General features: G+C 48.4%; 10 protein-coding genes across 10 annotated transcripts; 6 read left to right on the forward strand and 4 right to left on the reverse strand.

Moving 5' to 3' along the window:
- Positions 1-380: 380 nt before the first annotated feature.
- N7498_005980 (phytanoyl-CoA dioxygenase family protein) lies at positions 381-1,286 on the reverse strand (the record flags this gene model as incomplete). The annotated part of the gene is made up of 1 exon (XM_058453042.1): positions 381-1,286. One exon carries the CDS (start codon positions 1,284-1,286, stop codon positions 381-383), a length of 906 nt encoding a protein of 301 aa, XP_058309580.1.
- A 277-nt stretch (positions 1,287-1,563) lies between these two features.
- N7498_005981 (uncharacterized protein) lies at positions 1,564-1,752 on the forward strand (the record flags this gene model as incomplete). The annotated part of the gene is made up of 1 exon (XM_058453043.1): positions 1,564-1,752. One exon carries the CDS (start codon positions 1,564-1,566, stop codon positions 1,750-1,752), a length of 189 nt encoding a protein of 62 aa, XP_058309581.1.
- Positions 1,753-3,159: 1,407 nt separating this feature from the next.
- On the forward strand, positions 3,160-3,729 carry N7498_005982 (uncharacterized protein; the record flags this gene model as incomplete). Its single annotated transcript, XM_058453044.1, has 2 exons — positions 3,160-3,240; positions 3,358-3,729. 2 exons carry the CDS (start codon positions 3,160-3,162, stop codon positions 3,727-3,729), a joined length of 453 nt encoding a protein of 150 aa, XP_058309582.1.
- A 992-nt stretch (positions 3,730-4,721) lies between these two features.
- Positions 4,722-5,111, forward strand: N7498_005983 (uncharacterized protein; the record flags this gene model as incomplete). Its single annotated transcript, XM_058453045.1, has 1 exon — positions 4,722-5,111. One exon carries the CDS (start codon positions 4,722-4,724, stop codon positions 5,109-5,111), a length of 390 nt encoding a protein of 129 aa, XP_058309583.1.
- A 1,876-nt stretch (positions 5,112-6,987) lies between these two features.
- Positions 6,988-8,280, reverse strand: N7498_005984 (alpha/beta hydrolase; the record flags this gene model as incomplete). The annotated part of the gene is made up of 4 exons (XM_058453046.1): positions 6,988-7,125; positions 7,191-7,771; positions 7,846-7,991; positions 8,081-8,280. The coding sequence occupies 4 exons, from the start codon at positions 8,278-8,280 to the stop codon at positions 6,988-6,990; spliced, it is 1,065 nt and encodes a 354-aa protein (XP_058309584.1).
- Positions 8,281-9,655: 1,375 nt separating this feature from the next.
- N7498_005985 (flavin-containing monooxygenase) lies at positions 9,656-11,187 on the forward strand (the record flags this gene model as incomplete). Its single annotated transcript, XM_058453047.1, has 2 exons — positions 9,656-9,824; positions 9,887-11,187. 2 exons carry the CDS (start codon positions 9,656-9,658, stop codon positions 11,185-11,187), a joined length of 1,470 nt encoding a protein of 489 aa, XP_058309585.1.
- Positions 11,188-13,291: 2,104 nt separating this feature from the next.
- Positions 13,292-14,614, forward strand: N7498_005986 (flavin monoamine oxidase family protein; the record flags this gene model as incomplete). Its single annotated transcript, XM_058453048.1, has 1 exon — positions 13,292-14,614. The coding sequence occupies one exon, from the start codon at positions 13,292-13,294 to the stop codon at positions 14,612-14,614; it is 1,323 nt and encodes a 440-aa protein (XP_058309586.1).
- Positions 14,615-15,622: 1,008 nt separating this feature from the next.
- On the reverse strand, positions 15,623-16,030 carry N7498_005987 (RidA family protein; the record flags this gene model as incomplete). The annotated part of the gene is made up of 1 exon (XM_058453049.1): positions 15,623-16,030. The coding sequence occupies one exon, from the start codon at positions 16,028-16,030 to the stop codon at positions 15,623-15,625; it is 408 nt and encodes a 135-aa protein (XP_058309587.1).
- Positions 16,031-17,313: 1,283 nt separating this feature from the next.
- On the reverse strand, positions 17,314-18,666 carry N7498_005988 (saccharopine dehydrogenase family protein; the record flags this gene model as incomplete). Its single annotated transcript, XM_058453050.1, has 1 exon — positions 17,314-18,666. The coding sequence occupies one exon, from the start codon at positions 18,664-18,666 to the stop codon at positions 17,314-17,316; it is 1,353 nt and encodes a 450-aa protein (XP_058309588.1).
- Positions 18,667-19,549: 883 nt separating this feature from the next.
- N7498_005989 (uncharacterized protein) lies at positions 19,550-20,212 on the forward strand (the record flags this gene model as incomplete). The annotated part of the gene is made up of 1 exon (XM_058453051.1): positions 19,550-20,212. The coding sequence occupies one exon, from the start codon at positions 19,550-19,552 to the stop codon at positions 20,210-20,212; it is 663 nt and encodes a 220-aa protein (XP_058309589.1).
- Between the last annotated feature and the right edge of the window lie 1,100 nt (positions 20,213-21,312).

The raw sequence follows: 21,312 nt of genomic DNA on the forward strand, positions 1-21,312 counted from the left end.
CACACTGTAACTGTCAGAGTAGAAATTGGCTGTACAGTAAATATTTGAAGGGCAGGGACATGACGTACAACCGAAACATAATTTTTTAAACATTCTACTTAACCAACACTGTTCTTTCACGGCCTTTCATAACTTTCTCAGCTAAGCCTCTTGTGTATTAGCGATCGCTACCCTTGCCTCCATATCCACGACACCTCGTTTAAGCGTAAATGGGCCTGCCATCGAACATATCACATTCAGCAGCCTGTTGATACGGTTTACTACGAATTCCACGAATATAAACAAATTAATTCCATGTCAACTAGCTTCATACCCCTGCTGGAAGCCTCCGGAGGTACCGCAAGTTAATCTTAACATCTTTGCTTGTGGTTTTGCACAGCTCATGTGAGACTGGCTGCACTCATGTATTCTCGCAATTGAGGGTCCGCCCCTTTAAGGTCTAGCATATCACCTAGCTCGCCACAATCAGTCTGCCATAGCCCGGGCGAGCCCTTGGGAAATTGTGATCGGAACCCGATCATGCGCTGAGCTCTGGCATTCATGGTCTTCACAATATCAAGGCTCACTTGGAATGGATATGCCTCCTCCGGTGTCAGGAAGCTAGCTTGCAAACTGAAAGAGATCGCCCGACGTTTTTCGTTCGATGTGCGATTGGCCCCTCCTCCATGAAGAATTTTGCCATTGATGAAGAGTGCATCTCCAGGGTTCATCTCGCAGGCAATCGTATCCTCAGGTGATGGTTGCACTGAAAAGTCAGACCACCGATGGGATCCGGGGATGACACGCGTGCCTCCGTTGATGTCGGTGAAGGTGGTCAAGGCCACCAAGAAATTGATGACAACCTCGGGTGCGTCACGGCCTATTGCGTTGAAAGCGGTGTATGAGCTGTTATCCCTATGCAAGGCTTGGGCCTTATTGCCTGGGCCGATCTCAATGACTTGAGCGGCATTCATCCAGTATGTGCCGGACTCGTGGTGGAAGATCTTGGCGGCGATTTGATGGACTAGGTCGTTGTCCAGGACCTCATCTCTGAAAACCTTGCTATGGGTGCACACATTTGTTAGGCGCTTAGTCTGCGCACCGTGAAAGTCTTGGATGAATTCTTCCTCGTGTGTTGAGCCAGCCTGGAGGCTATTCATCGGTTTTTCGAGCTCGGCATTGAATCTCTGAACTTGATCGGGCCGAAGAAGTCCTTCGATAATTACCCCACCAACTTCATTTAGTAGCTGCAGGATTGTTTCTATGTCCGCAGAAGCTGAAGCTCGAGGTATTTTGATTGGATCCATTGTGTGAACTGTGCTCTTCTTCGGGCTGAGGTGTTGCTCGCAATCAAGGATGTGTAGAGCAGCAGGTGTTATGTGGTTTAAGCAATTTCTAGCTGCAAATACTGGCTCTTTTAAGAGGCGAACTCCGATTCAATCCGGAAACCATATGAAAGCTTGCCGCGGATCCGATGTCGGAATCGCGGCCCCAACGGGGTCACCGTGGATCCTTAAAGCCGTCACTCCTAAATGCCTTGGAGCTCCATCCATGATAATTTTGAAGATGTAATATCCCAACACCATGATGACTTGGTGTGTGGTGTCCGAATTGCGGAGCCGCGGAGCTGCGGGGCCGAAGCTTCGCATGTTGCACCATGCCGATGCCACTGGAAATCCCAGCTGTGCCGATGGGCCCGTGCCATTCGGTTCCGCATTACCCAAGGGCACGGTAGCCGATTGCTGGTCCAGTGGTGAGGCTATTGCCAAGTAACGCTCTAGTAGAGCAAGCGTAGGAGTGGCTACCTGCCCTATACCTGACAATGAGAGACGACTGCGGGACAGATGAATGGGTGCAAAAGCAGCCTTCGATTTCACGCTCTAGATATTACCAAAATTATTGATAGCAACTTGATGGATAATTACCAGGATATTTACTTGGCACCGAAGGTCTATCACTGGAAACTGTAGCTTTAATCTCGTATGGCGCGGGGTACGATGGAATGCAAGTGATGATGCCTCCTCTAGAGGATTAACCGACGCCTAAATGGAATACTAGGTAACAACGCAAGCAATGTATGATTCAGACCAGAACGAAATATCATCCAGCCGTAAGGGAATATCTGAAACTTCAGTGGGGAAGTTTTGGGTTCTCGCAAGCTCAATTATAGCTCACCTACAAAGTCTGTAGGTGACTAGCTTTCTATGCGAGGATGTAGTTGGCGGGCACTAGAGGTAAAGGCAAACGCATGTCAGTCTTCTCTATAAGCTCACAAGGCCACCGAATATCGATCTGCCCCCTCGTTCGAAAGGCCTTGCATCATTGTAGAGTCAGACTTTAGGCCTCATATCAATGCCTGCATGTCTGTACCAATGCGGCGTGGGAAGTAATGTTTGTTAATGTTTAAGGAACGTCCGAGGATAGTCCCCAATCGCCTAATGCCAGAGATGCTCGCTTTCTCATCACCTTCCTAGGAATAAAAGAGAAAATAGCACTTAGTGTTTTCATTCAAAATGGGCTTGCCGTCAGTCATCCGGGTCCGCTCGCTGCGGAGCCGCAGCTGCTATCACGTTAGATAATTCTTCCGTGTATTTTGCCAACCCAGCCCAGCGGAAATGGGATCTGCAGAACATGGCTCCCTGTCAGCCAAAAGCAGCTGGTCTCCTCACAGGGTCCCGATCTTAGGTCTTTGCTCGAAGCCGCAGCGAAGCCCTTCTCCATTGCCCCAAACGTTTGCCACTCATTGGGATCTTGCCCCTTTTACTTTCCCAGTAACGATTCGCTTGCAGAGATTGTGGGGTAGGGTGTCTACAGTATTGTTAATTGGAGGCGCCATCCAAAAGTACGGGGTATGCTGGAGCTCTATTAAGCTGACAATGTTTCTCGGTCTTGACGTCTGATTGACCTGACACACGAAACTATCTCTGGAGGAACATTCGCTTCACCTGTTGAAGCAATGCCATGCAAAGGGGACAACACACACCCAAAGAAGCTATGAACTCCCCGACATACCACGTTGCTCCTACCCGTCGCGCCCCATTACCAACCCTGAGGGAGGAATCCATCATGCACTCCCTGAGAACGTCTCGCAGGGGGATCGGGAAATCTGGTTGTTCCGATTCCTCAGGCTCCGCATCTAAGTGGCGAGTCACACCTCCGTTATCGAAGAAGGAGCTCGCCATGGCCCTCGGTGGTATCGATCTCCAATTCTCGTTACCGCTCCCTCAACCGATGGAGAACCCGAAACGAAGGAGCCGAGTCGTACGTCGCGGTTCTATCTCATCTTCATCTCATCCAGAATCTTGCTCCCCGCTACCTATTCTCAGCGAACAAAAGCCCTATTGCTATCGACCTGTATTGCGAGAATCGTTGCCCCAGGCAATGCCATGGCTCCAACCTTCTGCTTCTACGCCATCTATGGAGAAGTGCAGTAGTCTCCTAGACAACTTTTTGACGACCGCAGAAGAGCGCATGTTCTTACGGAACATGATGCCCATGACGCCATCTATGCAAAGGTGCAGTAATTTGCTGGACAACCTTTTGACGACCGCTGAGGAGCGCACATTATTACGGAACATGATGCCCCGGACAGCGTTCCCGAGTGAGACCAGCAACATGCAGCCAGAGGTTGAGAGAAGCCTTGAAGACCCGAAATGTACGCCACTCTTGGTCGCCTCGTCGCAGGTGGAATATAACCCCTTCATGATTGGGGTTCCAAATGCACCAGAAGATGAATTTTTGGTCTTCTAATCCGGATCTCAACATGACCGGGACTTGGGTTCATCCCGAATTGGGCTTATTGTATTTGTGAAAATGGTATTGACAAGGTATTATTTTGTCCACTTTTGTGCCAGTGTAAGGATTATGGGACTGTTCTATTACCAACTATATCCACAAAATCTCATGTGGAAAACTCAATGGAAGAAGCAATGAGTAATCGCGTGGTTCGTCAGGTTCACGGGCTGCGACAGCAGAGACCTTGCGCCAGAGCGACTAGCGACTCCTTTCCCACCCCCAGAGGCGTCCAATAGTGAAAATGCCGATCCAGAAAGGGCCCCGGCCAGGCTGACCATGTGTTCACGAATGTGGTGCCCCTGTATGCGTTTCTGCTCGAACTGTCGGCGATGGTGCAGGCGCGGGGGAGTCTTTTTGAAGAGGCAGGCTACACATAGATAGATATAGATACGTGTATATTTGAGTACATTTCATTCGACCTCTGCCTCCAAGGACGTGTACAGATATTTCCAGCCCCTAACTTCTTATCCGACGTGTTGTGATATGAGAGGAACCAAGCCGAACCATCGGAATTAATCCCGATGTATCTATACGAAGAACCAAGTTGATTAGAAATCAACTTGTTCTTCTCGTTGTATATATATAGTTTTATTTTCTCCTGAATAACAACTAATTAATTCCTCTGAACTACGACACGACGATGTTCCAAGTGGGTCAAATCTGACGCGAGCGCGCCAAGACGGCGTGACGGATTCGCAAACGAAGATTGGGCGGCACTCGGCCACCTTGACGGTTCTCTGACCATGTTCTTACACTCTTCTGATTCCCTCGACTCTATGTATACTGCATGACCGGCCAGGGTTTCTCATGAGTTGGAACGCAACCACGAAGGTGCCCCATTTCTCGCCACCCGTTGCGTCCGTCTTGTCGAGAGCAAGGTCACTCACCCGGAGCGTAATGCCTCGGCCAGTGCCATTACCTTCCGACTGAAGGTGATTCTGTTCTTCATGGTGCTAGCCGAGGAAGCCGGCTTCTCCTTCCTCGATGGGCCCATGGTGCGCACCCTGGAGTCTATTGCCTGTCGCCAATACTATACCTCCACCGCAGCCAAAGCACTCGAGCTCTTCATGATCCCGCTCGTCACCAAGGTTGCCCCTGAAGGCAAGGACCGTAATTTGAAGCGCGTCACGACTTCCCATCTGAAACACGCGGTGGCCAAGGACGAGGTGTTGGACATTTTGGCCGACATTATCGCCAAGGTGCCCGATCAACCCGTCGGACGGAAACACGAAGATGACGGCAGCGACCAAAACGAAGGGCGTCGGAAGCGTAGTGGACGGGCGATCCAAGGGGGAGAGCGACTAGAGCTGGGAAAAAGGACACGACTGGCGAGGTGATAGACGGGTTGGGCAAACTGGCGCATTGATGAATCGAGATTTATTTTTGCTGTTTTTTAACTGCTGGGGCATTGGGGGACTGGGTTTGGTTTTACGGCAGCGCATTCTCCTGTGAATAATTCTATACCGAGGCAAAAAGTTTCAGGAACCCGTGAGGCCATTTCAAAAATAAAGAGTTGGGCCGGGATCAAGTTGAAGTTCCAATCGAGGTATCCTCAATGACCCGGACCAGCTCGGCTCTGGTGACCGAAATCATCAGTACACCGGGATTTGGGCGGATCTCACCCGTGATAGCCTCGTCCCGGCAGACGAGTGCGGAACTATGCCCGAGATATCATCAGCGGTATCATCTCAACCATTTCCGATCCCGACGAAATACCTTACTGTATTTGCCATCCTGAAGTCCCGAGCAAGGATTTTCTGCGGGCCTTCGTTCAGCGATATCCGGACATGATCTATCATGCTGCACGGGCTTGTGTGGTTGCCGGATACTTTGATCTCTACAAGGAACTTGATCCTCTTCCTTCTGGAGGTGCATGTCGCAGAGCAAGCTGGTTACGCAAGTAAGTACACAGAAAGGCAGCAGAGGCAGCGAGGGAATTTATCAGTACATTCTCTCCCCGTCCATCAAGTTTACAATCATGAATGACTATGAGTGGACTGTTGACATTGCCGGGCGTCGAGTCGCATATGTGAATAGTGACACTGCTATTTGTTCTAGTCTTGCTGCTAGAGCAAAATACTGTGCACCTAAAGATGAGGCCTTTAATAAGCTATGGGGTTTGAAGTCATATTACTTCAACATTGCCGAGGTTATAGGTATAGAGGACTATGACTGCGAGCCACCCAAAGGCACTAGAGGATGATATCCCGCTGGTATATCGCCCTCTACCTACAGATCTCCCACTCATCAACAAGGACAATCTTATTTGCGTTGCTACATATATAGGTGACATCGACCCCTACGCACGTCTTCGAAGACTAAAAATGGTCGAGAATGAAATGAGCATTATGATACGTGGTTCTAACGACCTATCTTAGATTACAGCGAGTATCTCAGAGCGGCTACTGCCTAAAAATATCTGGTATCTTGTTCTCGCTAGCTCAATAACCTACGAGAAGCTTGCCTATATCTAGCCCAAAATATACCGGGAATGGCTTCTGGCTTGCATTGCTAGTATCTTCGATACGTCGCGTGATGACCTGCTGCTTGCTCCACCCGATAACGTCCCTTGCTTTCAGTCTCCCCGGATACCTAGCGAGCCGGAGGAGAATTCCTAGAATCATCGATCCTAGTCTTTATCAAGAAGCGGGAGGCTCACGAAATCAATAGTTCCTACAGGAAACCTCAGCAGCTGTGCCCGATAACTTTGCGGATCTCAAAATTCCCAGGAGTGACGGCACCCATTGGTTGTACGGGTACTCTATAAACGACCACTATTTTCCACGTTCAAGCCCGCTGTTCTGCGTTGATCGTCCAATCCAGACATTCTCTGGAGAAGGTCTATATGATGAAGGAGTGGGTCATATTGGCGATGTGGACTGTGCCGTGTTTGTTATGGATGCTGTTAGGAGAGAAGTTTCGAATGAAGAGAAGAAGAGGCAACATTCACCTTACTTTCTTCTGGGCAAAATTTACGCGTTATTGGAGGCCAATAGATCTTGGATATAAATCAAGTTATATTTGAAAGAAACACCGAAGACCTCATTTGAACCAACTGAACATGTCGATCCTATATGGGATGTGGATGGAACAGGGCGCAGCGATTATAAATGAGGTGAATGATCACGGTTGGCCTAGCACATTGTTCTCTCAAAGTGTTGTACTGTATATACCGCACAGTTAAAATCAAAACACAAAGAACGAACGAGACGATCACTGTAAGATATGCCTTAACCACTGCTTTAGCGTCTTGCCCTGCTCCGTCTCCACATCTCCTGCCGCCAGGTTGTATACGGGAGCAACATGGCACTCTCGCTTGCCTATGAAGAACTCAACTGATGTAAATCCCACCTGAGAAGTTAGCATTTCACTCTTCCCGTCGCATGTAATAGAATGGAAATTGATAAGGGTCGTACTCGAAGATTGTTCACAAATGTCTTGATAAAGGGCAAGAGAATTTCATTTTCTCCCGCGGTGACCAGGATTTGCTTGACTGGGTATGCTGCAAACCAATCCGCCGATGCCGTGTGTGGATCAGTATAGCAATCTCTCTTTGCACTGCCTAGGTACGCACTGGCCCATGGGCCCGCGACAGTCGTATTAAGCAAGTCGCCGATAACTGAGGGCTTGTAGTCTGGGTAGTCCTGGAGGGAGGTCCATGGGGCGATGGTCGCGGCTCCAGCGAGTGGTTCGGATACTTTGAGCTCGGCAACGGAAGGGTGAGGATGAGCCAGGTGGGAGAGCACGCCGAAGACTAGGTTTCCTCCGGCGGAGTCGCCGCCCAAAAGAATCTGTGACGGACGGCGTGATGTTTCTGTCAGGATGAATCGCAAAGCTTCAACGGACTGGGTTAGTTGCGTGGGGTATTGTCCGGTTGGGGCCAAGGTGTAAGTGAGGATGAAGATCGCGACGTTCTTGTTGGCAGCTTTCGAGGATTCGATCAGATGGGTGAAGAACTTGAAGTAGTTTGGGTTCGCTGGGAGACAGAATCCGCCGCCTGATGGTTGGTTCATTAGTTGAAACCCAGGTAGATAGGTAGGCAGAGCGGCCTGTTGGAGATCGAGGCCTCACCGTGGTACCAGACAAGCACATTCGGCGCATCTATGTCTCCCATCCAGTGGCCTAATCCGCCGTGAGCGAGTTTGACTGTCCGAGGCGTGAACTTTGTTGAATGCGCATATTGTTCGTAGACTTGATCTGTAGATGGGGATATCCATCTACAAGGTCATGTATCTTGTTTTAGTAACTTATACACTTCTCGGAAAAACAAAAACAAATCATGTTTGACGAAGGGCGATTGACATACTGCATTTGCTTCACTGACAGACGTGAGCTTAGCTTGCGAGAAATCGCATACGTGATATGCAAAGCCAAGGTGGGCGCTCCCTTTTCCCCTCGTGTGATGGCTGTGAAGAGAGAGAAGCACCCCGCAGACATGACTACAATCATGGCCGGGAGCAGATCAAGCTTTTCGGCCAGAGATAGGTTTTGCTTGGGGGGGTTCATGGCGAACGCGTGGGGATTGAATCTTTACAGCTTGACGAAGATAGAGCTTGGATCTCAGAACTACAGTATTTAGAGACGTATGTATATGCATATCTTCTTCCGCGGCAGATTAGGGGATTCCGACGGGTCCCAAAGCCCCGGTCACGTCGTAAGTCGCTAGAACGCGAAGGCACACATATTCCGGAATTACAGATGAAATACCGCAAAATAATGATGGCCACGTGGAATATGTATGTATTGACATGACCATTCTCGTGGCGGATTTCGGATCCGGTGTCGACGCCCTCTGTACTTTGATCAACGTAATCAAAATCCGTGTCGATCGGGGAGCCGCGGGTCCCGCAGATCCCGGCGGTCCAATCAGTACATGCGGCTACGCCGGCTTCGCACGGGTCCGATTTGAACACATGTATCGATGCGATAATGTAGCTATCTAGGTGCGAGCCAGGGACGACAGCAAAGTCGTTCACACATCCCAGGACGAACGTCTTGACTCGCTTTCCAGAACCTTTCAGTACTGATTGGAATGACCATCTAGACCTGGGCATGGTGCCGTTCCGGTTCCAACACCTAGAACCGCGCACCGCACCTCATGTTTTCGCGGTTCCAACACTTCAGCACCGCATAGAACGGCAAATGCATTATTCTGCCAAGAATTTCCTTTTTCAGATGGGTAAATTGATGAGTCATGATACTTTTTACTACGTTTGTCCTGTTTGTGGAACCGCTAGTCCGAACCGTCCATTGATTGTTCGAGTTAACCGCAGAATATCTCAGCTTGATCTGGCCGAAGCAGCTCTTGAATAATCATTCCCAGCCTCGTCTAGTAGCTACAGGATCTTTTCATGCCAGTTGAAGCTGGAACACGAAGGGCTTTCATGGAAGTTATTGGGCAAACTGTGTAAAATTGCACGACGCTTGTTCTGGTTCAAGCCTCGCTTGTGATCAAAGGAGTCGTTTTGTTATGCTGAGGCGAATGAATCTGGTGAAGTGAGATTGCCTTTTGTCGACTGGAGGATAAGAACAGCGTTGCCGCGGCTCCGTTTCCCGAACACAACGAACAAACAGTCGGATCCCGCGGCTCCGCAAGATTGACAATGTGGTTGATAAGATGATACCGGAGTTTGGTATAAAACTGTTGATCAGAAATTGTCTTTCGTATTAAAGCTCCCTGAAGAATAAAAATCGACCATTTCTCCTCACTGCCTACATAGAAACATCGTCCTGTGGAATGGTCAATCTGCGCGTCACGCGGAAAGTAGCACTCGGGACTACACCGTTCCTCAAACTCTGAGAATCATTAAGGCACCAGAGGCAGCCATTTTTTTTATATTTTTTTATATTTTTTGCAAAAAAGCATTGAATCGCCGTATCAATGGGTGTTGGGCAGCAAGACTTGGATTATGATGTTATCATCATCGGTGCCGGGATCGCCGGGATCAACTTCGCCTACCGGCTGCAAGAACGCAATCCCGAACTGAGCTACTGCATTCTGGAGGAACGACACGAAATTGGAGGCACATGGAGTCTATTTCAATATCCTGGTGAGTTTGAGTCTCCCGAGTTTCTAGTTCAGAAGCTCACGACCGATTTCCACGTCCCCTAGGTATCCGATCGGACTCAGATTTGTTCACCTTCGGGTTTGCATGGCGGCCCTGGACCGAAAGGCAATCAATAGCGAAAGGCTCGTTGATTTCCGAATACATGCGCAAATGCGCAGCGGAAGAGGGTATCGACAAAAAGATCAAATTTAATCACCGAGTCAACCGAATGTCCTGGTCCAGCGAGTCCAAGACCTGGATGCTGGACCTGATCGACGATAAGATATCGCCGACCAACATCCAGTGCCGCTTCATTCTTCTTGGGGCGGGTTGCTACGACTATCACCAGCCGCTTCAAACAGATATTCCTGGGATTCGGAATTTTACTGGAACCCTGGTGCACCCACAGTATTGGCCCACGGACCTCGACTACAAGGACAAGAAAGTGGTCATCATTGGCTCCGGTGCGACAGCCATTACACTGCTTCCGAACGTTGCGAAGGAGGCAAAGCACGTTATGATGCTCCAACGCTCCCCGAGCTATATCCTATCGGTCAAAAGCGAGGACCCCGTTGACAAATTCCTTTTGTTCTTGTTTCCGGAAACTCTGGCCCGGAAACTCATTCGGTTCAAATGGATTTTTGTTCCATTTCTACTGTCGAATTTTTGCCGGCTCTTTCCCCAAGTGGCCCGTAAGATGTTGATGGCAGTAACCGCCAAACAGCTTCCGAAAGGCATGCCTCTGAACCCTAACTTTACCCCCAGGTACAATCCGTGGGAGCAGCGAATGTGCATGTGCCCAGAGGCCGATTTCTACGAAAGCATTCGGGCAGGCAAGGCTGACGTGAAGACTGACGTGATTGCGAAAGTCACTGAAACAAGTATCCAGCTCCAATCAGGCGATGAACTGCATCCCGACATCATTGTCACGGCCACTGGTTTGAAGTTGAGCATGGCTGGCGGAATTAAGATCTCTGTTGATGACTCAGAGTATGACATTGGCGAAAATTTCATGTGGAGATTTGCGATGATGGAAAACCTGCCGAACACGATTTTCGCAATAGGATATATAGACGCTAGCTGGACCCTCGGTGCCGACGTGGCAGCCACATTGGCATGCCGAGTGTTGAAGGCGATGGAGAAGGACAACGCTACGATGGTGGTGCCCCGAATGGAAGCCGAGGATAAGAAGCACATCAAGACGTTACCGACCCTGAACTTGAAGTCTACCTATGTTCAGAAAGCAAAGAGCGTCCTGCCGAAGGTGGGAGACCGCTCTGTCTGGAAACCAAGATCCTACTATTGGAAGGACATAACACTAGCTGAGTACGGGAGCCTCCAGAAGGGATTGGAGTGGACAAGATGAGCATGGCCCTTACCTTCTAAGAGGAAGAGCGGGGTTGGAAATCAGTTGTTATGTCCTTTGCCTGTATGCCCGACAATTACGTACTACCGTGAAGTTTAATACATCTCGTAGAATGCCAATATTAGCTTCCGAGGTTGAGAGACACTCTCGACGGCGATCTTTTGGATAGTCAATCAATCACTCACCCCAACAAGTGCCTCCGGTGTCAGGGCATACAGCACGGATATCATGTGACCCAACAATAACTTCCATTTAAATGATAGGCTTGCAGTGTTTAAACGTACTATCCAGGAACAGCTACAGTAATATCACTGCCGCAAAAACAAATGCGATTAGAGGCTCTGACGAGTGTGAGCTACGCCATCGGCCACATGCCTGTGCTGGTAATCATGACTATTGATATAATCTGTGTTGGGTAATATCACGATGCGGTAACAGATTATCTTCTTTCTTTTCCCCGAAAGACAGCCTCTATACTCATACCGATGACATTACTTCTTAGTAAAGGATGGGATTAGTGGAAGGGTAGTAAATATATGATTAGTGTCCCCTTAAATCGCTATGCATTTGTATGTAGAGGAGAAGAGATACGCCTGGGAGGCAGCTTGAAAGAGATTAATTGATGGTGGGGGTTGGAACAACCCCTGAGTGTAAGAGTACTTCACTGTATACCCTCCCTCTACAGATACGACATCTGTCATACAAAAAGGCATATAAATTAGTTATCCAATAGAATACCAGAAGGTACTCAATCTTAGCAATATTATACAGTCATCAACGGTAAACAAGGCTGATTCTTCAGAATATATTCTTTGGATTCCTCAAAAAACACAGTTTTGCGCACACCCGTGGGCTTAGACTACCGGAGTCAAATCATAGCCTCTTCACGGATTTTCGAGATTCTGGCAACGCTCAGGTGCAGTACACTAACTTTAAATAACTTTCTGCTGGGCGCATATCCATCCTCCAGATCGCCTTCGAGGCTGGAACTGGAATGGGTGCGACGTCACCCAGGACTTCGTGAGGAATGCGGAAACGATCCATCCTGATTCCTCCGGGGAGCAGAATTCTCCCGACGGAAAAAATGCCTGTGCATGCCTGAGAGGAGACGAAGACGGTGCCTAGATCAATGAGCTCTTCCGCGCATAGGAGGCTTTCCGAAGTCAATTCTAGCCATATCCCTTTCACGTATACTGCTATCCCATGTTTTACATAGAACAGACAAACAAACCTTAAATAGACTACCTCATCAGACGCGCATGCAAGCCAAGTTGCCCTTCGCATGGTCTTTTCCGCAGCACGGTTGACTAAAGCGATCTTCACAATGATCGTGTGCAGACCTGTATTTGAGAAACAGGAGCTCGTTATACGGATTACGAACTCCACAGGAAAACGAGGCCAAACAAGGTCTGCCAATCTAGATGTCTATTCTGTAGAGCCGACTGTGAAACAAGATTATTGGAGCCCCCGATTAGCGAAAGCAGTTCACAAACAATAATGGTAACATCTCATAGGGGACGTACCTCCCCGCAATTGCTGAACCAAAGACTAGTATGCTTATTCGTTACCGGGCGCTTCCGTTGGTCCTGCTGGTCTTTCGGTGCCCGCGGATCCTTCTCGTTGACCCACTTTCCCCTCCTTTTCACCGCATTCTTTCGCCCTGCCAATCGGCAGCCGCGGGTTTAATCCATTGCTCCGACGGTTGGCGGGTCTGCTGTAACTGATTTTGAGATACGTTACAATGGCATTATTCCGGATCATGCTAACTGTGAATTTGTGCAGTCTTGGATGTCGGGTTAGAAAGCCGGGTGTGTGAGACCAAAATCCTTGGAACTATTGTGTGCGCCAGAAATAAATATGTGGTTTCCATAAATGACAAGGGTTCGCTTTCCTTGAAAATGTGATTCAGATTTTAGCTCATGCCCGATTGATTGTCATCTGGACTTGAGTTGTTCATTTTGATGGGACAGCTTCCCTACTACGAGACACAGCCATACGATTCGACCGCGTACTCTGCGCTGAACTATAATCCACCTCTCTCTTTTGTTGGTCAACGTATTCAACCATGTGTCACCGAGGTTCCCGACAATTTCATCCGGAAGAAATGTCGAAAACATTTGACGTCGCCGTGATTGGGGCTGGCCTGGCAGGCATTGTTGCAGCCTGCAACTTGAGTCAAAAGGGCCACTCGGTGGTTCTTCTTGAGGCTCGTGACAGAGTAGGCGGACGAACCTATATGAAGACTGTGTTCGGCGAGTCGCTAGAGATGGGCGGCGCTTTTGTGCATTGGACGCAACCGGCCGTGTGGCAAGAGCTGCAACGGCAAGGTTTGGATGTGCTGATCCCACCAAAACTCAGCAAAAAGGTGCATTGGCTAGCAGATGGCGCAGTGCATACAGCCCCCCGTGATCAATATGATGTATTGATCCATCGCCTTTTGATTCAGCTATTTAGCGACGCCCGTCAGTGGTTTCCGGTACCGTTTGATGTGAACGCTGTGGAGACCGGTGAAATTGAGAAGAAGTCGCTGGAGGACCGCATAATCTCTTTAAATTTGTCGGCATTCGAACGAGACACATTAAAAGGGGCACTAGCTGGCGTCTGTTCCTCCTATCGTGAGCAGGGGATCGCGCAACTTCTCCATTCTGTGGCCGGGTTTTTTGGGGATTACCGGGCCTTCTACGAGACTGCTGGGCAGTGGAGTATTAAAGGCGGAACGAAGGTCCTTATAGATGGAATCATCTCAGAATCGAGAGCCCAGTTAGTACTATCAGCCCCAGTCGCCTCGCTCTGTGATAATGGCTCCATGGTATTGGTCACTACGCGGACAGGTCAGCGCATCAACGCGCGCCGGGTGATCGTTGCTACGCCACTTAACACTATGGGCGACATACAGATTACCCCCAACCTGCCCCCGAACGTGAAAAATATGATTACACAGAAGAATCCGGTAATGGCCAGCAAATTATGGGTCCGTGTAAAGGGTCCAATTGAGGACCTCCACATCTTCGCGCCAAGCGGGCAACATCCCATCAATGTGGCTAAAACAATACGCCGTCTTGGAAATGGGGACATGCTTGTTATGTGTCTTTGCACAACTGCTGCCTCAATTCGTGGGAATGACTGTGTCGCAGTGCAAACAGCTCTGCGAAAGTTTATTCCCACTGTGGAAGTGCTCGATGTGACCTGCCAGAACTGGGCGACGGATGAATTCTCTAAGGGGGGGTGGGTGAATCACCGACCAGGAAACCTGACTGGTGCGCTTCCACAGATTCGAAAGCCACACGGGCGTATTCACTTTGCCGGTAGCGATGTTGCCGCTCTTTTTCCCGGATCAATTGAGGGCGCCATGCAAAGTGCCTCCGTCACTGCTCGCGATGTGAATGCAGCACTAGACAGTAAAAAGACACCGACCGCGAAGGTTTGAATAGTCTATCATTGCCTGATGCCTCAAACATCATTGCGTGGACTCACCACTCGCCATGTTTTTCCCCAGTCCCAGACAGCTTTATCATCATGTCCGAATTCAGCTCTATCTATTTCTCTCCATCCTGTCTTTCTTTTCTCCTTGGTAGCACTTGATACTGCGTGACCATTCTTGTCTGGTCAATTTTGCTAATCCTCCCTAAAGTACGGTAATTTTCGAACTATATATTAGAGATATGACCAGTATCCGTCTTAAGCTATAGAATTCACTACTGTTGAAGTTACCATTCCCATGCCATCACCTGAGAGACCAAAAACCTTGTCAGATTTCTATTCATTGGCATCTTAATATAGTCATCGTCGTTCGGTTGCTAGAAAGCTAGGCTCCATTGCTTAGTTCTTTCAATATCTGACATCACAACTAAGACCCCCCAAACAGGGCTATAAGAGAGGATAAGAGGTTTAAAGTCTATGCCAATATGGTAGTAGTTTACACTACGGAGTAATACTACCTGCCTATGAGTTACGCGAAGCACACATTTTATGGAAGTAGTCAGTAGCCAGTAGGAGATATTCTAACACATTCTCAAAGGTTATGTAAGTAAAATATCAATCACACAACGCTACCTTTTTCTCGATAATATAGGTCAATGACATCGGGACCTTTTTTTTTCCCTCTCCTATGTACGATGCCAGCTGCCACAGACTCGAGCTATTAGCCTCATCTTCCAAAACCTAACCCGAAACTAATTTAGTGTTCTAAAGTTCCTGTACTTTATCTGCGATTGTTTTAGAAAGAGCTATTCTTCTTTTGCCATGATCACCTGAGGTACGCCAAGCATTGTCTCATCTAGAGATTTACCATATAACCAAGGCACGGGGGTTGTCAAACCATGATATTGTGCTTTTAATAGACCATTGAGCGCCATAAAACTTAACTATATTATAATATAGTCTATGCACATGAAGTTTCTCGAAGTCACAATATGAACCCCCTTCAGCAATTTAGCTACCTCTTATGCACGATTGCAGTGGCTTGAACCTCATACAGCACCGAAGGGTGTGCCAGGGCCGCCACCCCCACCAGCGTTCCTGGTGGGCGGTGGCCAGCTAGAAACTTGACAACCAACTCCGACCTTGAGGTATCGTTGGGGTCTAGGTCAACCACATAATGTGTGAGGCTGGTAAGATTTGCCGGGGTGGCACCCGCAGACTTGAGACGCTCGTTCAGGTTTTGTAAAGCGACTTGAATTTGCTCCGCAAGGGAGCTTGGAACTTCGCCAGTTTTAAAGTCCAATCCAACCTGACCAGCGATGGTTATGAATGTGCATGTGGGCGAGATACCGGTAGCTTGGACATGCGAGTAAGTTGTCGAGGACCCATGGATTGTAGGGGGGTTGATGAGTTTGGAAAACATTTTGTGATAGATATCAGCGATGGATGCCAGAAATAGATATCTATAAAAAAAACCAGTTCTCGATAGTAGGTTTTAGATGCCAATATGTGATACCGCTGACCAGTACTGACTTTATATTTCCATTGCATGTAGCTATTGAGGCCATTTAGCTAAAACGGCCCCCACCCATGGCACAACCTGGGGTTATTAGATACAGAGAGATCCACGCTTCCGCGGCCGGGAGAAACCTCGGTAAGCGATGGGCTAGTTTCGTCTCCAAAAGATTTCCGGAGCCGTTATGAGCTACATTAGATATACGATAGGCCATCTGCGGTGTCGACGTGGTTATCCGCGGACGCATTCACGGGTGGTTGAGACGCCGAGTCTTAGGTCACCACCGCGTTACCTTTATTACCTTTAGCCACTTATTTCTCAACACATCAAAAGTGTGATTGTCATCGCTGAAATTCGGTTACAAGAGCTGAAACCCATGGAGGTCGTATTCCTAGCATCGGAACCGCGGAGCCGATGGACACACGTTGCCCCACTCATGTCGCCGTAGGCTTCTGAAGGCACCAACATTTGCAGCTCCAGGATTTTCCCCACTCACCCAGGTGGGGGGATGGATAGAGCAATGGGCAGCATTTCGCCCATTACTGTCGAATGGAACATATCGCTACCATGTCTGTCTTGCAACTAGTGAATTCACAGTGCTTATACTGTGGGAGAAGTTAAAGAAAGTTGTATGGGAGGTGTACTGGAAACTATCCCCCCGGTTCACAAGGTCTAGCAGATGTACTATTTTCTTTATGCTTATTGCTTTAAAATTTTTATAAATCTACAGCCGCTCTATACTCTATAACATATTGAAGAAAATACAAAAACACTTCATACTCTGTTTGCTCTCGTCGATTGCTCCTTCTGTTTGGTAAAGTAGCGTCAGAAATGTCGCTCAAGTCACTCTCTGTTCCATATAAATTCGTTGGGTATTTCGGGGACTAGTCAAGCTGCAGCTGCAATAACGTGGGTCTTTTGATAACTGGTGCTCTACTTCGTTTATATTGCAATAAACTGTAACAGCATTTGCGGACTAATTAATATTTTAAAATGGCCTAGTGGATGGGGGTAGAAGGGAGATCATTGAACGCAGGGTCAGGATAGTAGACCTAGTCTGATGGAAATAGCTACAGTGTAATCTGCACAAGGTAATGGAGATCTAAGGAGCGTGAATTATATGGAAAATCAAGATCGCAGGGCAAGAGCACAGGTGTCCTGTCATGCCGCCTTCACATTTGGGAAATAAACTAATATCTGTACGTTTCCGGCAGTTCGTGTTTTGGTACACCAACAGTCTCGAGTGCTCCGTAAAATGACGCCGGCTCAGCCCAGTCTTCGGGACAGAAGACACCGCTCAAAGTCTTGCCAGCTTGCAGGGCTAATACCATAAAGGCAGCACAGGATGTGCCGGTCATTGTTGCCATGCTTCTATGTAAATATGAATCAACACCCACCGTAGGCGTGCGTTTGGCGACCACAGCTGGATGACCATTGCGGGAGCCAACCACTCGCACTAGAAGAGCACCAGCTGTTTCCACCTTCTCATAGTATCCCGCAGCTTCGACTATGAAATCGCGTACCTCCTCTGCGGTGGATTCTCCTCTATGGATCTGGTCAAGCAATCCTTCAAAAGCGTAAACGGCAGCTTTGCTAGATCTCTTGGCCTGTTTGAGAAGCTGCGAGGCCTCTCCACCCTTGATTTCGAGCTTAGGAAACTGGGAGAGTAGATCCTTAAGAAGTTCGCCGCCAATTTCCTGCTCTAGTTCGCCGTGTCGAGCTTTGACCTGGAAATCACAGGCTTCATCGAGAGATAAAATCCCACGCCGAACAGCATTACCTAGGCCACGAGCACACCCAAACTTGCCTGGCGGATAAAGGGCGCCGAAACACCTAATGCTGTCGGCTTTGGGAAAAAGTCGAGGAAGGGTAACGGGCTCCGGATGGGCGGTCTCGTGAAGGATCATTTCTGTAGACTTGCCCACCATTGGGGCATATCGGGTTTCCTCGTAGGATTCGATGATAGTAGGTTTGCCACTGATCCATGTTAGGCAAGGCCCGGAAGCAATATGCATAAGATGCTCCATGACTGCTTTCCCGGCTCCACCTTTCTCATTGCCAACAAGCCAGAATAGGTCAATTGCGCTGACGCTATCAAGTTCCTTAGCGGCATCAATCGCAATAACGTTGCTCATTCCAGGCGAGGCACCACAGCCAATGAAAAATGCGACACCTTCCTTCTTCGCCCTTTCATTGAGATTAAGTGCCGCCTGAGTGCTTTCCACATCGTCGTCGAAATCAAGATATAGAACTTTGACCTCTAAACAAGCTTCCATTACTGGATGTGCAGTGCGAGTGTATGGTCCAGCTCCAAGCACAACAATTGCGGTGCCTGTAATTGCTCTGACAAGTGCACCATGGTCGAAGAGGTCAAGTTTAAGCGTTGTTGCGCGCCCCGAGGGTAAACTTGCGCGAACTGCCTCCGCAGCGTCAACGTTGATATCGGCAAGAATAAATGGCGTGTCATTAGCTTTGATAAAGCGCTGGATGACAAGCTGACACATCGCGCCGGAGGCACCTATGAAGATTATAGGCTTGGACATGTTGAACTTGATATAGTGCAAGACGTTTTGTGGACAAGTAGAAAGTAGGAACAGGCTATTGTATCAAGATCCCGGATAGATCTATTTCCTTTCTGCTCTATTGATAGCACTTTCACGTCGTTAGCCAGTCTTATAGTCATAGTGGACGGCGCTTAAGCTAGCAAATAGGTCAATGGGATGCTTTCTTCCGAGGAGTTAAGTTGACGGGTCCGCGGCCTACGTGCCGCGGCCGAGCCTGAAGCGGTAGAGGCAACATTATCTGGAGAGAGAGGGGATGACTAAAGACCACTGAATAACTTTTATGAATGATGTGGATTTCTTGACTTTTGTTGAGTGAAGACAAGCCCCCGCGGTACACCACTCGGCTGCGGAGCCGCGGGCACTCGGATGCCCACAAAGATGGGCAACGCAAAGAAATTCCCCCGCATGGCGAGCATATGGCCCTGGCTGGGCTGAGTTAAGGGACGATATACCACGACCCGCATCTCCTGGACTTCAAAGCCTGGTGTTCTTGGATACCACCATAAATCATCTTCCATTCCGTGCTTGAATAAACCGCTGTGATGACTGTCGAACGCTCGGTTTCTATTATCAGTCTGGGACTAATGGGCTCTGAAATTGCTCGAATCTTTCTTGAGAAGGTATGGAAAACGACCGTCTGGAATCGGTCCTCTGCTAAAATTGATTTACTGGTCACTGAGGGCGCACTTGCAGCTGCTTCCTGACCGAATGTATTGGTGCAAGCCGCCTGGTCATCACCTGCCTGATCAACGCACAGGCTGTCCACGAACTCCTGGCCAATGTCGATACTCTTTCCTGCACCGGTCGAAGTTAGATAAATTATACGTCCGGGACTCGCTATCAGGCTCAGCAGTCACAAGAAATGGTAATGAACCTGTCTTTCTCGGCTTACTTCCACGGTGCTAACCTCGCGTCGCCGGAGCTTTTAGGAGTACCAGAGTCGCCAATTTACTATGCTGGCGATCGGAGGTCCTTCGAATCTATGGGAAATAATCTTAGTATCCTTGGCCGGTCAATCTACCTCGGAGACAATCCTGCCTTAGCGTCGCTGATAGGATGCATTATGATAGATGCTTTCTTCGGCTTGGCAAGTGGTTTTCTGCAAGCGGTGGCCGTCCTGAAATCGTCCAAACTGTACACTACAAGAGGTGCAGAACGCTTTTTATTTGAAGAGATGGCCCCGCTCTTGTCCCGGAACTATTTCACATTGCTCGGCGACTATGCAAGGCAGATCGACAATCGCAACTACCTGAGAGATGATCGCAAAGGCATGCCATTGAGCCTCTTAGTGAAAACACTTGAGAACATGAATCCGACGCGCTCCGAGAATGGTGTTTCAAGTGTGCTGTTTGATCCGCTCTTGAAACTGATGCAGGCTAGAGTTGCGCAAGGAGGAGCAGCCGAGGAAATGAGCAGCTTGAGGGAGGTCATCCCCGAATCAGGGATACCTTCAGATCAGACACATGAAGAGGTCCACTATATGGACCCCACAAGGGAGGGAAGTGCATCTCTATACCCTGGTTAGTGACGCCGCTACAGAGTCGTATCATTGTTGAAATGGCGGAGCAGGGCGTGGTGCGAGGCACACTGATTTCAGTCCATACTACAATCTCCACAAAGCCTCATTTGCCGATTGTGACCATCTCTTGTATTGATTGCTTATCAGGTGGAACTGTAAGAGAAGCTTCAAGAATTGCATTGATCTCGCTCTTTGCTACTCTGTTGGCTGTGGCCTTTCCGTATGGGTTTTTCCTCTTGCACGAATACAGGACCGCTTCCCGTTGCATCATTTCTCCTTGGTTAAAGTTTTACTGTGTTGTTTAGTATTTCAACTATCAAAATCAATGATGTCCGCAACTAACCCCAGGGTCAAAACAGAGAATGCGAAAGGCCCGAGTCAGGCTGCGGCGTATGCAAGTCCAACTGACAATTATATTCGGATATCCAATGGGTACTTGGATACTAAAGTTCATCAACACTATCATTGCCTTGCGTTCTCGACGTTCTAAAATACTGCGGAAGATATATTTCTGAGATTCAGTAAAGAGAGTCACATATGGACAGTAAAGGTTATGTGACTGAACTTCAACACACCCACAAAGGAATGATTATTAAGCATCCTTCCTGGAGCCTTTACGCTATGCTAGATAGTGCGATTCTCGGGCACGCCAGCGGCTCCGAATAACAATATTTCAACCATACGGTGGGTGTGCAGATCTATAGGTCTATGCTGCGAGAAAATGTCTGTCGGATATACGAAAGGCGTGAAGGCCTAGTAAAGGTCAGAGTATTAAAATGAATGATTTAATTGTCGATTGTATAGAGACAACCGCTTTTGAAGAGTCGATTTATAGAGAGATGCTAGCGTTGTAATTCTAGAGCTCCCCTGCCGCGTTGAAGCACGATTTATTATCCAAAACAGGTAGGCAACCGCTGAGCTGCATGACTCTTAGTGATAGATTATCACCTTTCGGGTTGACTCTATCCTTGGTGAAAGTTTTCAAATCTCGTGGAAGAGAAATGTGAACAGATTGCCCCGACTCTCGGAAACTTCTTACAATCAATGCACAGAAAAATGTGAAATATAATAAGAATGCTTAATTTCGCGTAGAAATTATACCTACA

The sequence above is a fragment of the Penicillium cinerascens genome (assembly GCF_028974065.1).
Source record: "Penicillium cinerascens strain IBT 15544 chromosome Unknown contig_5_segment0_segment0, whole genome shotgun sequence".
Lineage (NCBI taxonomy): Eukaryota > Fungi > Ascomycota > Eurotiomycetes > Eurotiales > Aspergillaceae > Penicillium > Penicillium cinerascens.